The 20,518-nt window shown below is 39.3% G+C and overlaps 1 protein-coding gene across 1 annotated transcript in view; it reads left to right on the top strand.

Moving 5' to 3' along the window:
- Positions 1-20,518, top strand: part of DGKB (diacylglycerol kinase beta) — a 317,020-nt gene that overhangs the window by 43,613 nt on the left and 252,889 nt on the right. Inside the window, exons 10-13 of the mRNA XM_063123607.1 lie at positions 10,139-10,256; positions 13,615-13,703; positions 13,997-14,113; positions 20,332-20,430. Coding sequence (XP_062979677.1) covers positions 10,139-10,256; positions 13,615-13,703; positions 13,997-14,113; positions 20,332-20,430 — 423 coding nt within the window. The remainder of the gene's footprint in view (positions 1-10,138; positions 10,257-13,614; positions 13,704-13,996; positions 14,114-20,331; positions 20,431-20,518) is intronic.

The following is a 20,518-nucleotide window of genomic DNA, read 5'->3' as shown; positions in this document are numbered from 1 at the left end:
GTTGCTGTGGCTAGTAGTGTGAGCTGCTTACAGGCTGAAAAGCAGCATATAAATATATTTATAAATATATCCTCTTGGTTTTATAGATTATGCTTCCAAGGAAGTAACAGTATTTACAAGCAAAAGAAACAGTCCCTAGGAAGTTAGGGCTTAAGTTCCAGCAGCATGACTAGAATCTTGCGGCGAAAAATTTTCTCCCTAATGGATTCCAACACATGAGCCCTTACTGCTTTTGGCTAGTCAGTCTGGATGCTGGGGTAAATCTCTCCTGTGTCCCTCACTCAGGCCTTAGCTAGACCTACCTGAAAGTCCGGGGGAGAGGAGGGGAGACCTCGCGTTGTGATTAATGTGAGATCTCGCCCCTGTTTACACGTAAGGCGCAATGACCTCGGGAAGAGAGGCGTCGTGCCTGCCATTTTAAAAAATTTCTTAAAGGGAGAGGAGTGCATGAACGGTCGTGTGCAAAGGTAAGTGTTTTTTTAAATTTCATTTTGTTTCCCCGCTGCCCCCACCCTAACCCCAATGGGTGCAGCACGCCTGACTCCGCGCGAAGCTGGGTAAACCCACGGAAACGGGCCACATACTTCATGATCTTGGGCTCAGCCCGAGACCGTGAAAAAGCGGGCCCAAAGTACAGGGCTGTATCCCGGGGCAAGGGAGGGATGATCCCTCTCTGATCCCGGGATCCCCTGTGTGTCATGTGGATGCACAGGGATGATCCTGGGGTTTGCCCTGGGATATAGCCTGGTTTAGCATGTATCAAGTGTCCCTGATACATGCTGTTTCAGAGACCCTTCCTTTTCTCTTCAGTCACTTTCTCTCATGTAACTTCTGTCTTTCTCTTGCGTATGCCTCAATAGAAGCTTTCTTTTTTAACCTTTTTTCTGAAATGGAAAATTAGGAGAAGGTCCACTTCTGCATCGGCAATCATAGGCTTCTTTATAAAAAAACTACAGCTACTATTGATCTGATGAGTTGGTGTGTGTGTGTGTGGTGTTGGTGTAAGAGGGCATAGTAGCAGCTTCTCTGCCTTCCTCCTAGATCGAGTTTGTTGAAGGTGATGGTTGTGATCCTTTGCCCACTTATATGTGGATAAGCTTCATTGAACTTGACTTGAATACAGTACTTCTAAATAAACATGTATAGGGTTGGGCTGCAAAGTCATCTGTGTTTCTCATGTACTGCCCATCTTTGGCTTCCTCCTTCTGGATAGGGTTCACTACCACAGCCCAATACAAGGGCCAGTTCATTTGATCAAACAATCTACTGATGTGTAAACAAGCTACCATGGCTTGTTTAAACCATGGCATGTGCCAGATGCTGTTTGCCTAATTATCCATCCAGGTGCAGCTTGTGTGTCATCTGAACCTGGGTAACATGGCTTGTTTGAAAGGTAAACAACCCTCAAATAACCAAACAACAGGCTGTGGATTATTTGAAGGTTGTTTTCCCCTCCAACAGCCATGCCACCTAGGTTTGGATGGCATGCCAAGCTGCACCTGGACAGATAATTAGGCTAATGGTGCCTGGCACACAACAACAATTTAAACAAGTTTGAAGCTTGTTTTGATCATATGAACTGGGTCCAAGGTTGAAAATGGTGCTCCGACCTTAGAGCTGGGAATGCACACTCCCCTGCCCCTTGCAAGCGACGTGGAGAGAACCATGATGGCTGCCTCGCAGTTGTTGGGAAAGTGACCTTGAAGAGGGGGTAGAGAGGGCATTTTGATGGGCAGGGAGGGGAGGGGACTGGAAAGCCTAGGATATGAGCTATCCCAAGGACTCTCCAGCCTCTTTCCCAACTTCTCCAATGCCCTCAAGCTAGACAAGCAAAAAACCTCATCTAGCTAAAATGCAGAGCGGGAGGAACTGTGGAGGTGATGATCGCCTCTGCCAGTCCTCCCGTTCTGTACTGGATGCTTGTAAGACTTCAAGTTCGGAGGTTTATGAGCATCGGGCACGGAAGTAATAGGATTGTGCCCTAAGTCACATAGATTGATTAAGACCCAAACTAGATGCGGCATTAATCACATGATTGTTAAAAAGCAACTGTGGGAGGATGTTCAGGATTTTGACCACCATGTGGAGGGAGGGGACTTTGACCTTTTGCCCCTGGGAGGAAGGTTGTCATTAGCGCCAATGGGAGCTTTTATCCTGATGCAGATAGGAACTTTGTGGGAGGAGAAGCAGTCCAGAGGGGGAACCATGGAAGGGTGAAAGGGTTAAAGTCCCCTCCTCTCACCATGATCCTAATCTGGATCAAGCCTTATATGGCTGCAACTTGGTAAACAGAAAACATACACACAAACGCCAACCTTGATTAACATGATGGCAGTGTTTAACCCCCCTGAAAAAGTTAGCATTCTCTAGTGTCTATATAACCCTTACCATGCAGTTCTCTTACTGATTCAGCAGCTTGAAACATATAAATGAATGGAAGAATATATGTAGCATACATAAAAGTAATATATCTGATCGTGAAATACTTTATGTTATTTTTATTGGTTGTCTATTATTTCTCTGTTTTTCATGCTTTTGCAGCATCTCCACAGGCAAAGCTCTTACTGAAATAGATGGGAAATTTGCCTGCAGAGCAGCTGCAAAAATGCCTAATAATAGTAATAATTATTATTATAATTACATTTATATGTCACCCTTACTATTGCAATTAGAATGCTAAAAACAATTAAAATAAAATACAATTACATTTTAATTAATTAATTAACTAGGTCATATTTACATAAGCATGCAATATCATAAGTTTTTCCCCCTGTGCTATTTGCAAAAGTCATTAGAAAGCATTCACAAACTTAATTATGCTCATTATTTTTCCTCCTATTCACCCAACAAATCTTTGCTACCTTTGCTATCTTCTGTTATCCATGAATAAAGTTTCAATATCCTTTTGATATTTTCAACATTAACAACTGTACTTATGTGCCAAGGTCTGTAGTTCAGTGCTAGAACAAAATATTTGCATGCAAATGGTACCAGTTTATGCGTATTCATAAGAACATAAGAAGGGCCATGCTGGATCAGACTTAGGGTCAATCTAGTCCCAATACTCTGTTCACAAAGTGGCCAACCAACTGTTGACCAGAGACATCTTGCAATGGTACTCTCCCACCCATGTTCCCCAGCAACTGGTGCACACAGGCTTACTGCCTTTGGTACTGGAGATGATGATGATGATGATGATGATGACAACAACAACAACATATTTATTACCCACCTCTCCCTCTGGATTGAGGCAGGGAACAACATTAAATACAACATAATAAATAAAACTAGTTAAAAGAGAATACAAAACCAATGCAATATTAAAATAACAATCACAACATCTTAAAATTCTTAGGTTTAAAATTCATCTGGGTAGGCCTGCCGGAAGAGACTAGTACATAACAATCATATGATAAATTTCTCCAGTGCTCCTAACATATGCATATTCATATTTAAGGAGAGATGATAATTTTTTTCCAATATTTTTTCCAATTAATATTTGTATTCAATACCAGATCCTTTATGCTTATTTGATGTTTCATTTCAATTCAAACATTTGGTAACTCAATTTACATGAACAATTTTTTCTTAGCTGAAATGTCTCCTATAGTCAAATCAATCCCCCCGCCACCAGATTCTGTTAATTCTATTTTCTTTTAAAGAAATGTACAAGATATTTGATCAGAAAGTATGGAAATCAAAAGGTCTTTTGTGAGAATACCATGTTTCTTACTTCTCAATTTAAAATAGTTATTTCAGTTATACAAGCCAGTCATTTTCCTAGTGTACAAAATAATGATAGAAGATCTTTTCTCAGAGACAAACTTTTTCCACATAAATTGCACACAAATGACTCTCCTTTGTCCTTGTTCACAGTTTCTGAAAGATGTGTATAGAGCTTAAATATGGTATAGAATAGGGTGAACTCTCCCAAGATCACTTTGGATTAATTCTTTTGAAAACCCTTTAGAAGAATATGGGTCATTTTTCCAAGTTAATCCAAGGCTTGGAAAAATTACTCACTCCCATCCTCACCAACCCTTCCCACCCTCAAAAGCCCGTGCTGTCAGTGTTCCTTGAAACACACCTCCTTTTCTTTCTCTGGTAAACAGAAATGGGAACAGCAGTGGTGGTGGGTGCAGCAGATTATTGCAGCAGAAGGCCTTAGGTGAACTACATCTCCCATTAATTCTCAGACTTGCCAGGTAATGGAAGGGGAAGGGAGGATGTTCTTGGGAGCCTGACGGTGGTGTGCCTCAACCGGGCTTTATGTTATTTGTTATGTCTCCCCCATCCAAAGCAGAGTGGGAAACTCAACAGAGGCGTTCTTTGCCAATGTGCAAAAGATGCCTGACAAATCCGCAAAACAGATTTCACAAAATCTGTACTCTGGAGTGATGCTGTGTCAGCACAATGGTGGGAAATTAAAATGGTGACTTGGACACCTTGATTATAGTGCTGCAGCTTTTCCATCATGACTGTCAGATAAGCCTACCCACTGATGTAGCATGGGGCTCATCAGAGGGCATCCTGTCTCATGAGCCCCCTCAAAACTGAAGCAATCCCTGTGCCCATGCTTCCAAAGTGATTACATGGGGCTAGCCGTCCTTTTGAATTCACAATTTAGGGCACGATCCTATGGAAGTTTAGACAGAAGGAAGTCCTGCAACTACCATGCTGGCTGAGACAGGCTATGATTTGTAGAGCCTTTTTCTGTCTAAACATGCATAGGATTGTACCCTTAGTAAATTGTGTTTTTAAATATACAGAATGTATAAAATATTGCTGAAAATTCAGGGGTCTTGCCATTTTGTCTGCTAAAGTATTCTTTGTATCCTAAAAATATTAGCATACTCTTTCACTAGCATGAATTTTAGTCGGGTAAAAAATAATGTCATACTCATAAAAAAAAAGGGGGGGTCAAACCAACAGTATTTTGGGAGTATGGTCAACATTTGCAATTTGTGTTCTCTTTGTCTGCCGCTAGATGTCAGAGTTGCACCGCTGATACTGCTGCTGTGTGGCCTAAGACAATGCAATATTTCAAAGCCTTGTAACATAGGCACTTGTACCAAGTAATCCTATGATCAACTGTTTAAAATTATCACCCTTTTAAAAACACACAAATACTTGGCTTATGGAAATTTAGGTTCAAAGTACAGAGGGTTGTTGCTGAATTGGTCCACAAGGTATGAGACTGATAAGTAAGATTAATGTCACAGTGATTACCTCTGTGCAACTCCCTCTGGAACACTCTATATTGGCCTCTATTAGACAGTAAACTTGGCGGGAATGATGGATAGTTTGACCTCGTTTGGCAGGAGATATATTTGAAGTAATGCAAGCATGCATGTATGAGATATAAATACTAATGGTTGTAAATTATATTACGAATTTTGCAGTCCCACCTTTGTTCGGCATTGGAGAACGTAGCATTTTTTTTATTCCAGTTTTAAAATTAATCGCTGTAAGATGAAAACTAGCTATGGGGATAGAAAACAAATGTAGGGTAAATTGTAGACTACTTCCCCATATATTCTGAGCCAGATTCAGTGAGTTTTAATTGAGACAAGAAAATGTTAGTTTCTGAAGAAAGGTTCCCTTTAAGACTGGTGATACAGCTTTATTGCTGTTCCTTGGATTTTCCACAGGGGGGGAGTAACTTTAATTATTTTTGAGAAGCTGTTTCAGAAACTGCTTTAGAGAACTGCAAAGTACCTACTCTTAAGCTGAGATAGACGGTTATGCATGCCAGTGTTCCTGCATAACTTAGCTAGTTGGGTTCCTTTTTTTCTTTTTCTTTGTCTGTTTCCTCTTAATATGAGGGGATGTTCTCATTAGCTTTTCTTTGAAACATACATGCTAACTAAAAATAAAACAAGGCAGTAGAAGGAGGAGAGAAAAAATGCTTAGCAGTCTTGCAGCACATATTAAAACTTAAGTTTAAAACAGTATTCCTTCAGCTGTCCTATCTATATACAGAATTCAAATGATTTTAGGACTACAAGGTACCCAAGAATATAGCCTCACTTTTTTAATATTGATAATATTCTCCATGTAGTGATTCAAATTTATACCACAAGTTTGCTTTTTATTTATTTATTGCATTTCTGTCCAAGAGCCAAAGCTACCCAAGTTGACTCTGGGTATGGTGCTGAAGTCTGGGGGAAACCAGCATCTCCCCCAAGTGTGCTTTGGGATTAAATAAAGAGTAGTAAATAAAGATTCGTCAATTTAAGAGTCTTCTGGAATTTAAGAAAGTCATAAAGACTGATCTCTTCTGGCAGGCCAACCCAGTTGAATTTTAAGATGCCTTTTAATAATGTGCTGATTTTTAATAAAGTATTAGTTTTATGTTTAAATTAATTATACATATTTTATAGTGTTTTGCATTTGTGTTGTACCCCGCCTCAATCCAGAAGGAGAGGCAGGTAATAAATAGATATAATAATAATAATAATAATAATAATAATAATAATAATAATAATAATAATAATAAATTTATTTCTTACCCGCCTCTCCCTTTGGATCATATGATGATGTTGTATCAAAAATCTAAACAAGACCTATAGGACCAACCAAAGTTCCTGTGGGGAATGCAAAGGCTGCCAACTTGGCAGGTCAGAAATCCAGGGCAGTGATAAATGAAAAACAGAGGATATCTTAATGTCCCCCCCCCCGTTTATTATGAATTTAACAAAACAGGACAGGAAATAAACTGTGGAAAAGAAAAAACAAACAAACATTAGATACAGTGTGGTGTAGTGGTTAGAATGTTGGACTGGGAGTTGGGAGATCCGGGTTCTAGTTCCCACTTGGCCATAGAAACCCACTGGGTGACTTTGGGCAAGTCACAGACTTTCAGCCCAACCTACTTCACAGGGTTGCTGTTGTGAGGATAAAATGGAGATCAGGCAGGTTATTTATTTATTTATTTATTTATTACATTTTATCGCCCAATAGCCGAAGCTCTCTGGGCGGTTCACAAAAATTAAAACCATAATAAAACAACCAACAGGTTAAAAGCACAAATACAGAATACAGTATAAAAAGCACAACCAGGATAAAACCAGGGAGCAAAATTGATATAAGATTAAAATACAGAGTTAAAACAGTAAAATTTAAATTTCAGTTAAAATTAAGTGTTAAAATACTGAGTGAATAAAAAGGTCTTCAGCTGGCAACGAAAGGAGTACAGTGTAGGCGCCAGGCGGACCTCTCTGGGGAGCTCATTCTACAACCGGGGTGCCACAGCGGAGAAAGCCCTCCTCCTAGTAGCCACCTACCTCAATTCCTTTGGCAGGGGCTCACGGAGAAGGGCCCCTGTAGATGATCTTAAGGTCTGGGCAGGTACATATGGGAGGAGGCGTTTCTTCAAATAACCTGGCCCCAAACCGTTTAGGGCTTTAAATGTCAATACCAACACTTTGAATCCGGCCCAGACCTGGACTGGCAGCCAATGAAGTTGTAAAAGGACTGGCGTAATGTGATCTCACCAGCCAGTCCCTGTTAGTAAACGGGCTGCCCTGTTTTGTACCAGCTGAAGCTTCCGGACCATTTTCAAAGGCAGCCCCACGTATAACACATTGCAGTAATCCAAACGAGAGATTATCAGAGCATGGATAACTGTAGCTAGGCTATCTCTGTCCAGATAAGGGCGTAGTTGGTATATCAACCTAAGCTGATAAAAGGTGCTCTTTGCCACTGAGTTCACCTGTGCCTCAAGTGACAGTTCTGGATCCAAGAGTACCCCCAAACTACGGACCCGATCCTTTAGGGAGAGTGCAACCCCATCCAGGACAGGGCAAACATCACCTCGCCGGACAGATGAACCACCCGCTAACAGTACCTCCGTCTTGTCTGGATTGAGTCTCAGTTTGTTAGCCCTCATCCAGTCCATTACCGTGCCCAAGTACTGGTTCAGAACAGTCACTGCCTCACCTGGGTTTGATGAAAAGGAAAGGTAGAGCTCGGTATCATCTGCATATTGATGACACCTCAGTCCACATCTCCGGATAACCTCCCCCAGCGGCTTCATGTATAAGTTAAACAGCATAGGGGATAAAATAGAGCCCTGTGGAACCCCATGGCTTAGGAGCCACGGCACAGAGCAATAATCCCCCAGCACCACCTTCTGGAATCGGCCATCCAAGTAGGAGCGGAACCACTGCAACGCAGTACCTCCAACTCCCAGCTCAGAAACCTATCCAGAAGGATACCATGGTCGATGGTATCGAAGGCCGCTGAGAGGTCCTGGAGAACCAACAGGGTCGCACTCCCCCTGTCTCTCTCCCGACAGAGGTCATCCCACAGGGTGACCAAGGCAGTTTCCGTTCCAAAACCAGGCCTGAAACCCGATTGAAATGGATCTAGATCATCTGTTTCATTAAAGAGTGCCTGGAGTTGTCCTGCAACCACCCGCTCAAGCACCTTGCCCAGGAAAGGGATATTAGCCACCGGTCTGTAGTTGTTAACATCCTCCGGGTCCAGATTAGGCTTCTTCAGGGGTGGTCTAATTACCGCCTCTTTTAAAGAGGCCGGCACCACTCCCTCTCTCAAGGGGGCATTTACAACCTCCTGGACCCAGCCGGCGATCCTCTCCTTATTTAATGTAATGAGCCACAAGGGTCAAGAGTCAAGCACACAGGTGGTCGACCGGACTTGGCCAAGCACCTTGTCCACATCCTCGGGCCTCAGGTATGTATGGTTCTTTGGAGAAAAAAGGTGGGATATAAATGCAATAACAAATAAATAGGTATGTCATCATTTCCCCCCATCAGATATCTTAACAAAACAAAAAAGGTGGGTGAGAGAGTTATGCCAAGGTTTCAAGAAAAGCAGACCAAATATCCATGTATTTATCCACTTGTTATCCACGATATAACATCCGTTCAGATGTTGGTAGCATTAAGTCCTCAGTTCATTGCATTATAGGAGGTAAACATTTATCCTTCCAATGTAATAGTCCTTTAGCTGTCATAAGGGCTATGAAAATCCATTTGCGCTGACCATGTGTTAACTTCCAAGAAACTGGTAGGTTTAGGAGGACATGCACATCCTTTCATATTAAGAAGACATCTTTACTTGAGTATGGATGAACAGAAGTTGGTGCATGACTTGTGAGAACAACTCAATGTTATCCTATTTATTTTTTAAAATGTCCTATATATTTTCTTTCCAAACTCATTTATGGTGCTTTTTACAAGTATCATTCTAGAAATTATTTTAGGTTACCAATGCATGTTATTTTATGTATCAATTAATGTGGCTGATATTTAGCAGTAAACTAGAGAAAAAAATCTAATACGCTATTTTCTAAAAGTGCATTGTATTTATATAATGGGATTTGGGGATCAGTTGCCGCCTGCAACTTAAGTATTTTAATTGGCAGAACACCCACATTCAAGACTTGTTTGTTTCTCCGATAAGGAAAATGCCAGCTAAGTCGGTCCATATGTTCTGTTCAAATGGAGGCGAAATCACATGTTGTGGCCATTCTTTTGAATAAATGGTAAAAAAAATAAACTACTGTGAAACTATAAATATATCTTCATTAAGTATATTATATTAATTTTGATAGAGTCATGAACTGTTTGGAAAACCTATTATCTTGCCTTTTTGTTTGCTTATTGTTGATGGCCAGTTCATTGGCTCTGAGTGAAAGTTCATCTAGTCCTCAGCTTTCATTAGTTGACTAATCTGTTGGAAACATCGAAAGCCCAGCGCAAGAAAAGACTATTAAAAGCAAATGCCCATTATAGAAGGGGGAATATGCATTTATAGCCCTAGATGGATGAGGTACGTAAATAGATGTCCACGTTATTCCTGACCTAATAATGCACCTATAACTCTGTGTAAGTTGCCTGGACAAACCATAATTCGTTTTATGAATTCGAAATGATTGTGTTACAGTCATCTTAGCTAAATAAAAAGGTTCTGAAAACACCCAAAAAAACTTCGTTACCATATCAGTACATGTCTGTTGGAATGAATTATGTTGTGATCTCTAGAAAATTAATAAATGAAGAAGCAGATTGTCTTTTATGTTCTTGAGTCAATTTCAATTTTTTATTGGCACTTACAGGTTTCACTGTTTATGCCATTAAATGAGATCCATTTCTTTTTATGCCTTCTGCAGAATGTGAAAGATGATGGGCAGCATGTATGGAGACTGAAGCACTTCAATAAGCCTGCCTACTGTAATCTTTGCTTGAACATGCTAATAGGAGTAGGCAAGCAGGGTCTCTCTTGTTCATGTGAGTATACGCCCTGGCTAGCTCCGCTTACGCTTAATCATCATCATCATCATAATGCTTCTATGGTTTTACATTTTGTCTATCAATTGTTAATGTTGAATGTTTTAATCTTTGTGAACCGCCCAGAGAGCTTCGGCCATGGGGCGGTATAGAGATGTAATAAATAATAAATAAAATGTAATAAAATAATGTTACCTAGACTTAGTTCATCATCCTAATCAGTGCACAGCTTTTCCATAGACCAGGAGTTCTCAGATTTTGTCACATTCATGAGTATTCTTAAGAGAAGATAAACAGATATTATTATTTATATATATATATATATATGGGCAGGGGCTGTCTGTTTTTGCAAAGCTGCTCCCGGAGCCTTTTTCTTTTTTTTGGCTTAGGAGAGGATAAAAGTACAACCACAACACAACACTACAACAGCAGTTGTGCCTCTCTGAAGTCTAACAGTGCTATTTATTTATTTAGTGTGTGTGTGCATACCCACCCACCCACATGTAGTATACTGTTTCTAAAAATCCAAAGCATCTCTCAAGACAAAACAGTACATCAATAAACCAAGTAATTACATTGGTCTTGGTCTGATGTAATGCAAATCCATGGTTTTGCATTATGAGAACAAACTGCAGCAAGTCCTTGGGTTTGTGCACTCCCCTCCCACTCACTGCCCCACTCCCATATCAATGTGGCAGAAAAGACAAGTTTGGAAACTTTCGCTTCCATTTTAGGTTAGCAGCAGCTTGTTTTGTTGTCTGAACCCAAACTGTGGATAGTCTTAACTATTTTTTTAAAAAACAAACCCATTTCAAATCATAGTTAATGAAGATGGCTTGTTTCAAGCATACGGAAGATTAACAAGTTTAGGGTTTAGACAACATGCTAAACTGCAGTTAATCTAAAATGAAAGTGGACGCTTTTGATCTTCACCATACTGGAGGAGGAAAAGGGGAGGGGAGCGTGAGGCTTTCTGATGCTCCTACATTTGAATGCACACAACAGCTATGAAGTTACTGGGCTGGAAAGATGCTTTCATTTCACTTCTCACCCCAAGAGCAAGTGAGATTTGCTTTTGGAGAAAGAGATTCACCGTCACTCCAAATCAGAGGTGGACAGCCCCTGCTCCACCAAATGTTTTTAGGGGAGAAATGGTTTTGGTAGTGATATGGAGCACCTAAAGGGTTGGATTTAGCTTGTTCGCAAACTAAATTTGAGCCTTTGAGCACTCCATAGTGCTACTAATGTAGGGTGACCATATGAAAAGGAGGACAGGGCTCCTGTATCTTTAACAGTTGCATAGAAACGGGAATTTCAGCAGGTGCCATTTCGATGCATGTTGCACTTGGTGAAATTTCCTCTTTGTCACAACAGTTAAAGCTGCAGGAGCTATACTGCAGCCTTACTGTGACCAGATTTAAAAGAGGGCAGGGCACCTGCAGCTTTAACTGTTGTGATGAAGAGGAAATTTCACCAGGTTCCCCATATATACAAATGACACCTGCTGAAATTCCTTTTTCATTACAACTGTTAAAGATACAGGAGCCCTGTTTTCCTTTTCATTTGATCACCCTAACTAATGCCATTTTTTCTTTATTTTTTTAAAAAAATTTGAGTACCCCATGGACTGTAGCTGTGGGGTGGTAGTCCAGAGGGTGAGGTGAGACCTGGACCTCTTGAAGTTGCCCATCCTGCCTACAAAGGGATAAAACTGATGGCTTCTTTCTGTTATCTTTTAGAATTTAGATCAATGCTGCTACTAAGCTAGGATGGGTCTCGGCTAGGATGAGTCAAAGAAGAGTGTGAGCAACTGCCCGGGCCCCGTTTGGGGGGAACTCACTGCAGTTTAGAAAATAATGTCTGTATATTTCAAATTAGACAGATTTTAGGTACCACATCTGATAGGCATTTGCACAATGTATATCTCTGTTCCAATCCATATTGTTGGCTTTGATTTATTTTTGTTGCTCATACCTCATTTATTTTAATTGTAAAGTAATCTTGTATACTTACCCCCACCCTTCTGTCACTGTTTGGTAGCTTGTCTTCTAATATATTTGTAACTAGTTATTAATATTCTTCTTCAGGCATCCTCTGTGTACATCTGTATTTGTTAATAGAGTCACTCACACTTTCTAAGTAAATTTCACACTGTCTTTTCCTAAGCATCTAGTATGTATAGGTACCATGTTGTACAAATTAAACTCATCATTGGTTGTGCATGCTATCTATACGTTCTAGCGCAAACGTAGCTGTTTAAAACTGAATTACCCTATTAAGGATCTATTTACATAAACCATTCCCATGCTTTGCTGGCTTGGAGTGGATGGCCTCCAGGTTTTCCCCTCAAAACATGCTTACTTGCATTCCTGGGTATTTTTGAGCCATTGTGCCTTTTGTTCAAATGTGTCTGGAAGAAAGGGGTTCCAGCAGCTGCAGTCAAGGCTACAAAATCCTCAGTGGCCAATCAACCAAGTAGTGTGCTTGATTATTGCTGCCCCTCCGACTAGGTCTGTGTAAATAACTATAAGCAAGGTATTCAGATAGCCTTTTGCTTAGTTACTAGTGAAGCATGTTTTGAAACTGGGGGAAATGTTTATTTTATTTTAAATGTAGATGAGCTGTTGAATACTACCCTTCATTAAAAACAACACAACCTAGCATTAGTTCTTCATCATAGCCCAAACGTTAACTGTCCAATCACAAACATTTGTTATCAGTGGTCCATGAAGCCCTATAAGGCTTGTCGGTAAAGGAATGCGGGGAAAAGAAGAGTAGAATGTGTTGTGTAGAATGGAGATTAGGAAGCAGAGTTTATTCACTGCATGGAAAGAAGTAAAAACTGTGATAGTTGAACTTTGACAACAATTGCTATCTGGAAACAAGACTAATCAGCCATTTAAGGTTGATAAATCAATATAGAGAATAGCATAAGCCCATTGCCTTTTGTGTTCGGTTTGCCAGCTGCTCTCATGCCTATAGTTTGTAAAATATAGATTTCTTCCTCTTGGCAAATGACACAAAAGCATTTGGCAGTCCTTAATGTGTCTTCAATATTTTTTCCCCATTTAGGAATTATTGTGAACATTTTAGTGAGGGCTGATTTAATTAAGCATTTCCTGCTCAGCCATTGAAGAGTATTCTTAGATTCTTCCATTCTCCTGGTAATACAGTATTTCCTTTAGTAGATGGCCTTTTCTGTTTCAGAGCAAATGGCCAGATTTAAATTTTCATAGTCCAGTAACGCAGATTAGTAAATGATGAATGGAGAATAGTGTTCTTATCATTCTGTTTATTCAAAACAAATTTGTCTAAAATAGTGACAATAACCCAACGTATATGTGTGCTATTCTTTCAGTTTGTAAGTACACAGTTCATGAGCGTTGTGTTTCAAGAGCACCAGCTTCTTGTATCAAAACCTATGTGAAATCGAAAAAGAACACCGAGGTAAGCTAGTATTTGTCTCTGCATTGTGTATTTGTGTGTATGTGAAGGATATTTGTGATAGTTATGTGTGCCTTTCATAGGAATCCATCAATATACTTGACAGTTATAACTTTCTTACTGTCATGACTTGTCTTAATATTTGATTATTTTTTTTGCATTTCAACTGTGTAATTTTATTGGCATATATTTTCTTTTGTGGTTGTATGTTGCTTTGGATACATTGGTAGGAAAGTGGCTCTCAAATGCTTCAAATAAGAAGTAAATAAATAAGTCTGTTTTATTTTGTTTTCTAGGTTATGCATCACTTCTGGGTAGAAGGAAATTGTACAACCAAATGTGACAAATGTCACAAAACTATAAAATGTTACCAAGGATTGACTGGGCTACATTGTGTCTGGTGTCAGATCACAGTGAGTATCTTGCGGTGATAACCAATAACAGTGATTACATAGGCTGAAGTATTTAGTCCAAAAGCCAGGAAGGTTTTATTTACCCCACCGAATGCAAAAGCTTAGTGAATATTTTTTTTTTGTTTATATATGACATAAGTGTCTCAGAAAAGTGAGTCTTACAAAATTCCAGTGGCGGGGGGCTGCGTTATGACATCATCACTATGGCTGCCGCGCTATTATTAGTTGTCACATTAAACCTGCTTTGAGCCAAAAGATTAAAAGAAGCAATTCAGTTTCATGGCTGTGGAAATGAACAGATTGTAGAAAACCTGACAACGTCCTTGATCCTGGTAAACACAGCTGGTACTTGGAAAATGGCAGGTACCACATAAAATTGTACGATGGTCCAACACTCCCTGAAAATCTCGAAATGGCCACAGAAGAGGACAGTGAAAAAGAAGACGAGGAAAGTGATTTTGACAGTGATGATAGCAGTTCCAATGAAAGTGAAGAGGACATCTGATGAAATTTATTTGTTAACCCTTCTCACAGAACATACTTTTTATTTTGTAAATTGTAAATTTTTGCTGAAGATTTTAAAAACATTGGTTGAAAACAATTCAACTTAATAAATTTTCTTTTTAAATATTTCATCATACTCGTCCTGTTTGAAATTTTGCAAAAAACATTTGAACATGTTCAACTGTAAAAATCATGGTTGAACATGTTCAAAATGATCTGCGCATCAGATCGAGAGATATTTAGGGTGGATGCTTTTGAAATGAAAGGCCTGTACGATAAACTGTAAAATCAGACAATCCTGAGAAAGTGGACGTATAATGAGATATCACTCATAATTCCGTAAGTGTTGGGGTAAACCCCATGTTATTATACATTTTCTTAATCCTCTTTAAAAAATGCAACTTTTTTGTTATTGAGTATTCTTTCAAAAGTCGTATAGTTTTTGAGTAAATCATGGTTAAACGTCACACATAACCAATGTGAACACTGATTTTATACGTTCAAATGAAATTATCTCCAAAACTAATGGAGTTAACAAAAATGTGTAATTACAAAACATATTTGTCATTAAATTTGAAACATTTCAGAAAAAAATTCATCTCTGTAGCATAAACGGGTGAGAAGTTATGCATATTTTATGTGAAAACTAATAATAGCGCGGCAGCCATATTGATGATGTCATAACACAGCCCACCACCACTGGAATTTTGTAAGACTCACTTTTCTGAGACACTTATGTCATATCTAAACGAAAAATATTCACTAAGCTTTTGCACTCTTCGGGTAAATAAATCCTACTCTGGCTCCTGGACTAATTGCAGCTAATAAGTAGTATCTCTGACTGGCACTGAGCTAGTTCTAATGATGTTGCACTAGTGTAAACTAACGCTATTGCAGTGTTGTTAGTGCTAGTGCTATGTGACCATTGGATACTACCCATTGTTTTGTAATATTTGTCCAATGCCACCTTTAATAACAACAAGTGGAGGCCCTCAACAAAATTTTGTAGTGTATCACTGATGTTTCTACATTACTTGAGCCAGAGGTCTGAACTGATCCCTTGCAGAGAGCTATTGAAATTAGATCAAAGGCATCAAATTTAAGATAGAGTGCAATGGACTCCACCCCGCTTGCCTCCTCACCCCAGATCTTGCTTAGTAGGGCCTGGAGCACTTGTGAATATACTCAGTGGGTGTTGCGTGATCCAGGAGAGCCCAGAGCTGCCCACTCCTTGATGAGAGCTGCCATTTTTATGCAAGATGGCATCTCCATAATTTTCATATTTTTAATATGAAAGTATCATTTCAGCAAAATTAGAGGTATAACAGGGACTTCTATGCCTCTAATGTTATGGAAATGGCCCTGTACAGCCGCCATTTTGTGTAACATTAAACATATGAAAATGGGTGGCTACGGGGCCCTCCTAGACTGCTCAGAAATCTTCTGGGGACCTGTGCAGCCTGGAGAGTGGAGGCAGATAGCAGCAGCATCTCTGCACGTGCCCTCTGGGTGTGGGTGAGGACATCCATCCCTACCTCTGACACAGATACATTCAGGAACCTAGAATAAGTGTTAAAGGGTGACAGGTAACCATTGAGTGTGGAAGTATGAAACTCTCCTTGCCTATTCAGGCTGATTGAGCAGACTGCTACAGCATTGATACAGAAAATAAAACCTTTCCAAACTGGCTTGGAAAGAATGGGGGCTGTCTGGTCTTGAATTAATAAATGATACATGGTTGCAGTTGAATATATGTGATCCTGTGATTCTTTATTGCACGACTCTATTTTCTATTTAATCATTTCAATCTCTGCTGCCCTACAGGCTTCTGGATTTAGGCTTCTTTTTATTCCTTTGCTTGTAATTTTCAGCACTTATTCTGCATAAATAAGTACTAAATTTTACCAGTGCTCATTTTTGTTTTACTTAAATTTATCGCTTTTTATCTGGAAGCATAGTTGTATGAAAAGTCATGGAGAAGTTGTAACTGCAAAAATTCACTACGTTGAAGCAGTGAGGTTTAAAAATGGGATTACATGTTAGAACAGATTAAATCATCACCTACCAAAAATGGATTTTTTACTGCCCCTCCATGAAGCTGATGACATATAGGGCTACCTGGGTACATGCATCAGCTTCTGTAAACTAGTGAATGGATGAAGGCAACATGGCGGAGGGGGGAGTTAACTGGGTCACCATAGCCAACAATCACTGTCCCATATATGTCAATTACAATGAATAAATTGGATAATATTGAAATTACATCTGCATGCATTAGGTGTTGGCAAGAAAATTGGCTTCCTTCAAACCACATTCACAAAGAGGTATATTTTATTCCTTGCCAGAGTAGATTTGTATTCAATCTACACTGATTCCAAAGTGGTTTTAATACAGGGCAGTGGAAGTTAATTTAGCATAAAATCTATTTCAAGTCAACACTAATAATGGCTATATCAAGCCACAATAAAATATTCCTGCTTTTCATGAATTATTTATGTATTTATTTATTGCGTTTATTTATTTATTGCATTTGTATCCTGCCTTTTTTCCTTCATAAGGAATCTAAGACAACATACATAATCCCCCCTCCATTTTAGCCTCAAAACAACAACCCTGTGAGGTAGGTTGGGCTGAGAGTCTGTGACTGACCCAAAGTCACCCAGTGAGCTTCCAAGGCCGAGTGGGGACTAGAACCTGGATCTCCCGACTCCCAGTCCAACATTCTAACCACTACACTAATTCCTCCCAGCGTATTTCTATTAGATAATTAATGCTCTCTAGACCATCCTTTTGCAACCTGGCATCCTTCAGATGTGTTGGACCACAACTGCTATAATTCCCAGCCAACATGGCTATTAGCCATGCTGGCTGGGAATTATGGCAGTTGCGTCCAACACATCAGGGGAGTGACAACTTGGAGAAGGCTGCTCTCGAATCACATCAGCCCCAGTCAACATGGCCAATGGCTAGGACTCATGGGAACTGTATTCCAACAACGTCTGGAAGGGGGCACAGGTCTCCTACACCTGCCCGAACCTACAGGAGCGAAGGTTGTTCTCTTCCTCTTGCTCATAATCTAATACTAAGTTTCTTGTCAGTCCACACTATAATAAATAATGTTTAAATCTCAAATCTTTTAGCCATGAGCTAAGGAGTACACCCTGAGTTCTAGTGGTAGAAAAAAAGAGACATTTTAAGTACTCACAAAATACTTGATGAAATAAGTGCTTATTTTTAAATTGTAATATTGGGCTTTCTTTATTCATTTTGTAAAACACATCATATCAAAAATGACTCCTTTTACATCTCACTTGCTTTGTCAAAGATCAGTACGGATCTAATAAAATTAAGCTATTGATTGCATGCCACTGAGGAGCAGAATGGTTAATTATCACCAAATATGTGAGGATACTTCTACTGGATGTGGCATGGCCTGGTGTGCATTAATTATGATAAAAGTGAGTTCACCACTAAGGCAAGGAATTAGCATAACAAATGTTTTAGATTATAGGGTGACCAAAATGCTCCCACAATAAAGCTTCAGTACTTGGAAGAAATAAAAAATTTGCTACACTTTTATTTTCTGTTGCTAGGGAACTGCCAGAAAAAGGTATTTTTGCAGTAATGATTAATATGGACAGGGATGCTATTAGGTGTCAATCATTTTTCAATTCAGAAATATAGCGGCCAGATTATCCTTCGCAAAGTATCTCTCTAAAGAGCACATGATTGGCAAAAGCTGTGTATTACATATTAAACTGATATATTGTAAGCTTGATTCTATCCACACTAACATGGATAATTTATCTAAAGGAAAATGAATCATTTACTCAGACCAGAGAATAGCTGCTAGAAAGAGCTGCTAGACAAGTTATTTGACTGTGCCCACTGAATGAAGTCACTTGTTGAACCAAATACTTGTATGCTGGCCATTAAGCCATATAAATTAGAAACATCTAATATGTATGCTTAATTTAAAACACTTCACATTAATTCCAACAGGCACATCTGATAGCAAAATAATACTGTTAGGAAACTATGCTAATTCATGGGAAATGAATGTGCGAGTTAAATTATCTTCCTCATAGTCTTCTTTCTAAGTAATTTTTGTAAGATGCCAGACTTTTGATGGTTCTCCTAATTCACTTACATGTCATGTCATCAATTCACATCTGTGTAGTACTTTAAAGGCACTATCCTATGCATTCCTACTGCTGGTTGGAGAATGCTGGGAGTAGTAGGGTTTTTTTTCTGTCTGATCATACATTGGATTGTGGCCTAAGTAATTTACAGCACGCTCTTATATTATTATTATTATTATTATTATTATTATTATTATTATTATTATTATTATTTATTTATTTATATAGCACCATCAGTGTACATGGTGCTGTACAGAGTAAAACAGTAAATAGCAAGGCCCTGCCGCATAGGCTTACAATCTTATACATCATCCATATTAGGGTTATACCTTTATTAGGCCAATTCAAGGTTACAAAATAATGTGCAAGACTGGGCTTACACCCAGATAACTGGGAATAGGATTGCAGCTCATAACACACTTAGTTGGGAATACACCCTATTGAATTGAGTGGGGGTTACTTTTGAGTAAACATGCTTAAGATTATATGGATAGTACTTGTTTTCTTCATCTTGCTGTTAAACAACAGTAAAATAGAACATTATTGTTTGATATTAATTGTTATTGCTTTTATTTTGCAAGCTATCTTGGAAAATGTTATTTTTAAAAGTGGGATGTAGACGTGTTTCTGAATATCAATAGCTTGATTCTGGGGAATGAAAGGGGACTTAAAGGAGGTTCCTGTCTACTTGATTGAATTAAAGCAAGCTGATTAAGCATTACCAAAGCCATGCTTCTGAGAGGTAGGCAGAGCAATATAGAACAAAAGAATACTCCAAGGGGATGCCCAGGTGGAGCTTTCACTTTCCAAACCCTTTTGAGGTGATGATGGGAGGGACTGTAGCTCAGTGTGATAGAGCACATGCTTGGCATGCAGAAGGTCCCAGGTCTGATCCCCAGCTTCAATGAGGTAAAAATGAACAACAACAAAGAGGCAGCTACCATCAGGATCTTTATGCTCCTAGCTGCTATGAGATGCCCACCCATAAAGCCTTTCCCATAACAAAAGAAGTATTAGATAAGGTGCTAGGGTGATGACAACAAAATACACCAACTACATGTGTACAAAAAGCCGTCATGGCTGACCTTCTCAATAACAGCGATCACAATGGTAGAAAAGAATAACTAGTTCTTCCTTCACACTCAATGTTCTTTATCAAGAAGGTGTAAGTACTATACAGTAGGGGGTAAGCTCCAACACTTTCCCCACAGCTTCAAGAGTCAGTGAGTTACTCATCACATGGCAGCATCACAGGGCTATGGACACTGGAGAAAACTCCGTAGGGCAGGACATTACATTGCCAACCCTTTGTGAAGAATTTTGTTACTATCTTCCTTTTCTTTGGTCAATGTTGTAATCATAAATGTTAGTAACGTGACCTGTGCCTCTATCCTATCCTCCCCATGAAATCAAGGCAAAGGATTCCTGTGAATATTAGGGTTTTTGCTTTGAAAGACATTTCTTCAATCTATCTTTCTTAACATAATAGTTCTTGATGTGTTTCAGTACATTCGCATTCACGGACTCCTTCATTGTTTCAATTCTTAGCAATATTTCTTTCTTTTATTATAGTTGCATAACAAATGTGCTTCGCACCTAAAACCTGAATGTGATTGTGGAGCTCTGAAGGATCATATTCTGCCACCCACATCAATCTGCCCAGTAGTATTGGTAAGTGCCTCTTGCTTATCCATTCCCAAATAGCTCATTTGCATGGATGCTTGAAGTCCGTTGTTTCTGCGTCCTATGGTTGTACTGA

The sequence above is a fragment of the Elgaria multicarinata genome, chromosome 1 (genome assembly GCF_023053635.1).
Source record: "Elgaria multicarinata webbii isolate HBS135686 ecotype San Diego chromosome 1, rElgMul1.1.pri, whole genome shotgun sequence".
NCBI classification, from domain to species: domain Eukaryota; kingdom Metazoa; phylum Chordata; class Lepidosauria; order Squamata; family Anguidae; genus Elgaria; species Elgaria multicarinata.
Note: the sequence above shows the minus strand (reverse complement) of the source record. Positions and strands in the feature narration are given on the sequence as shown.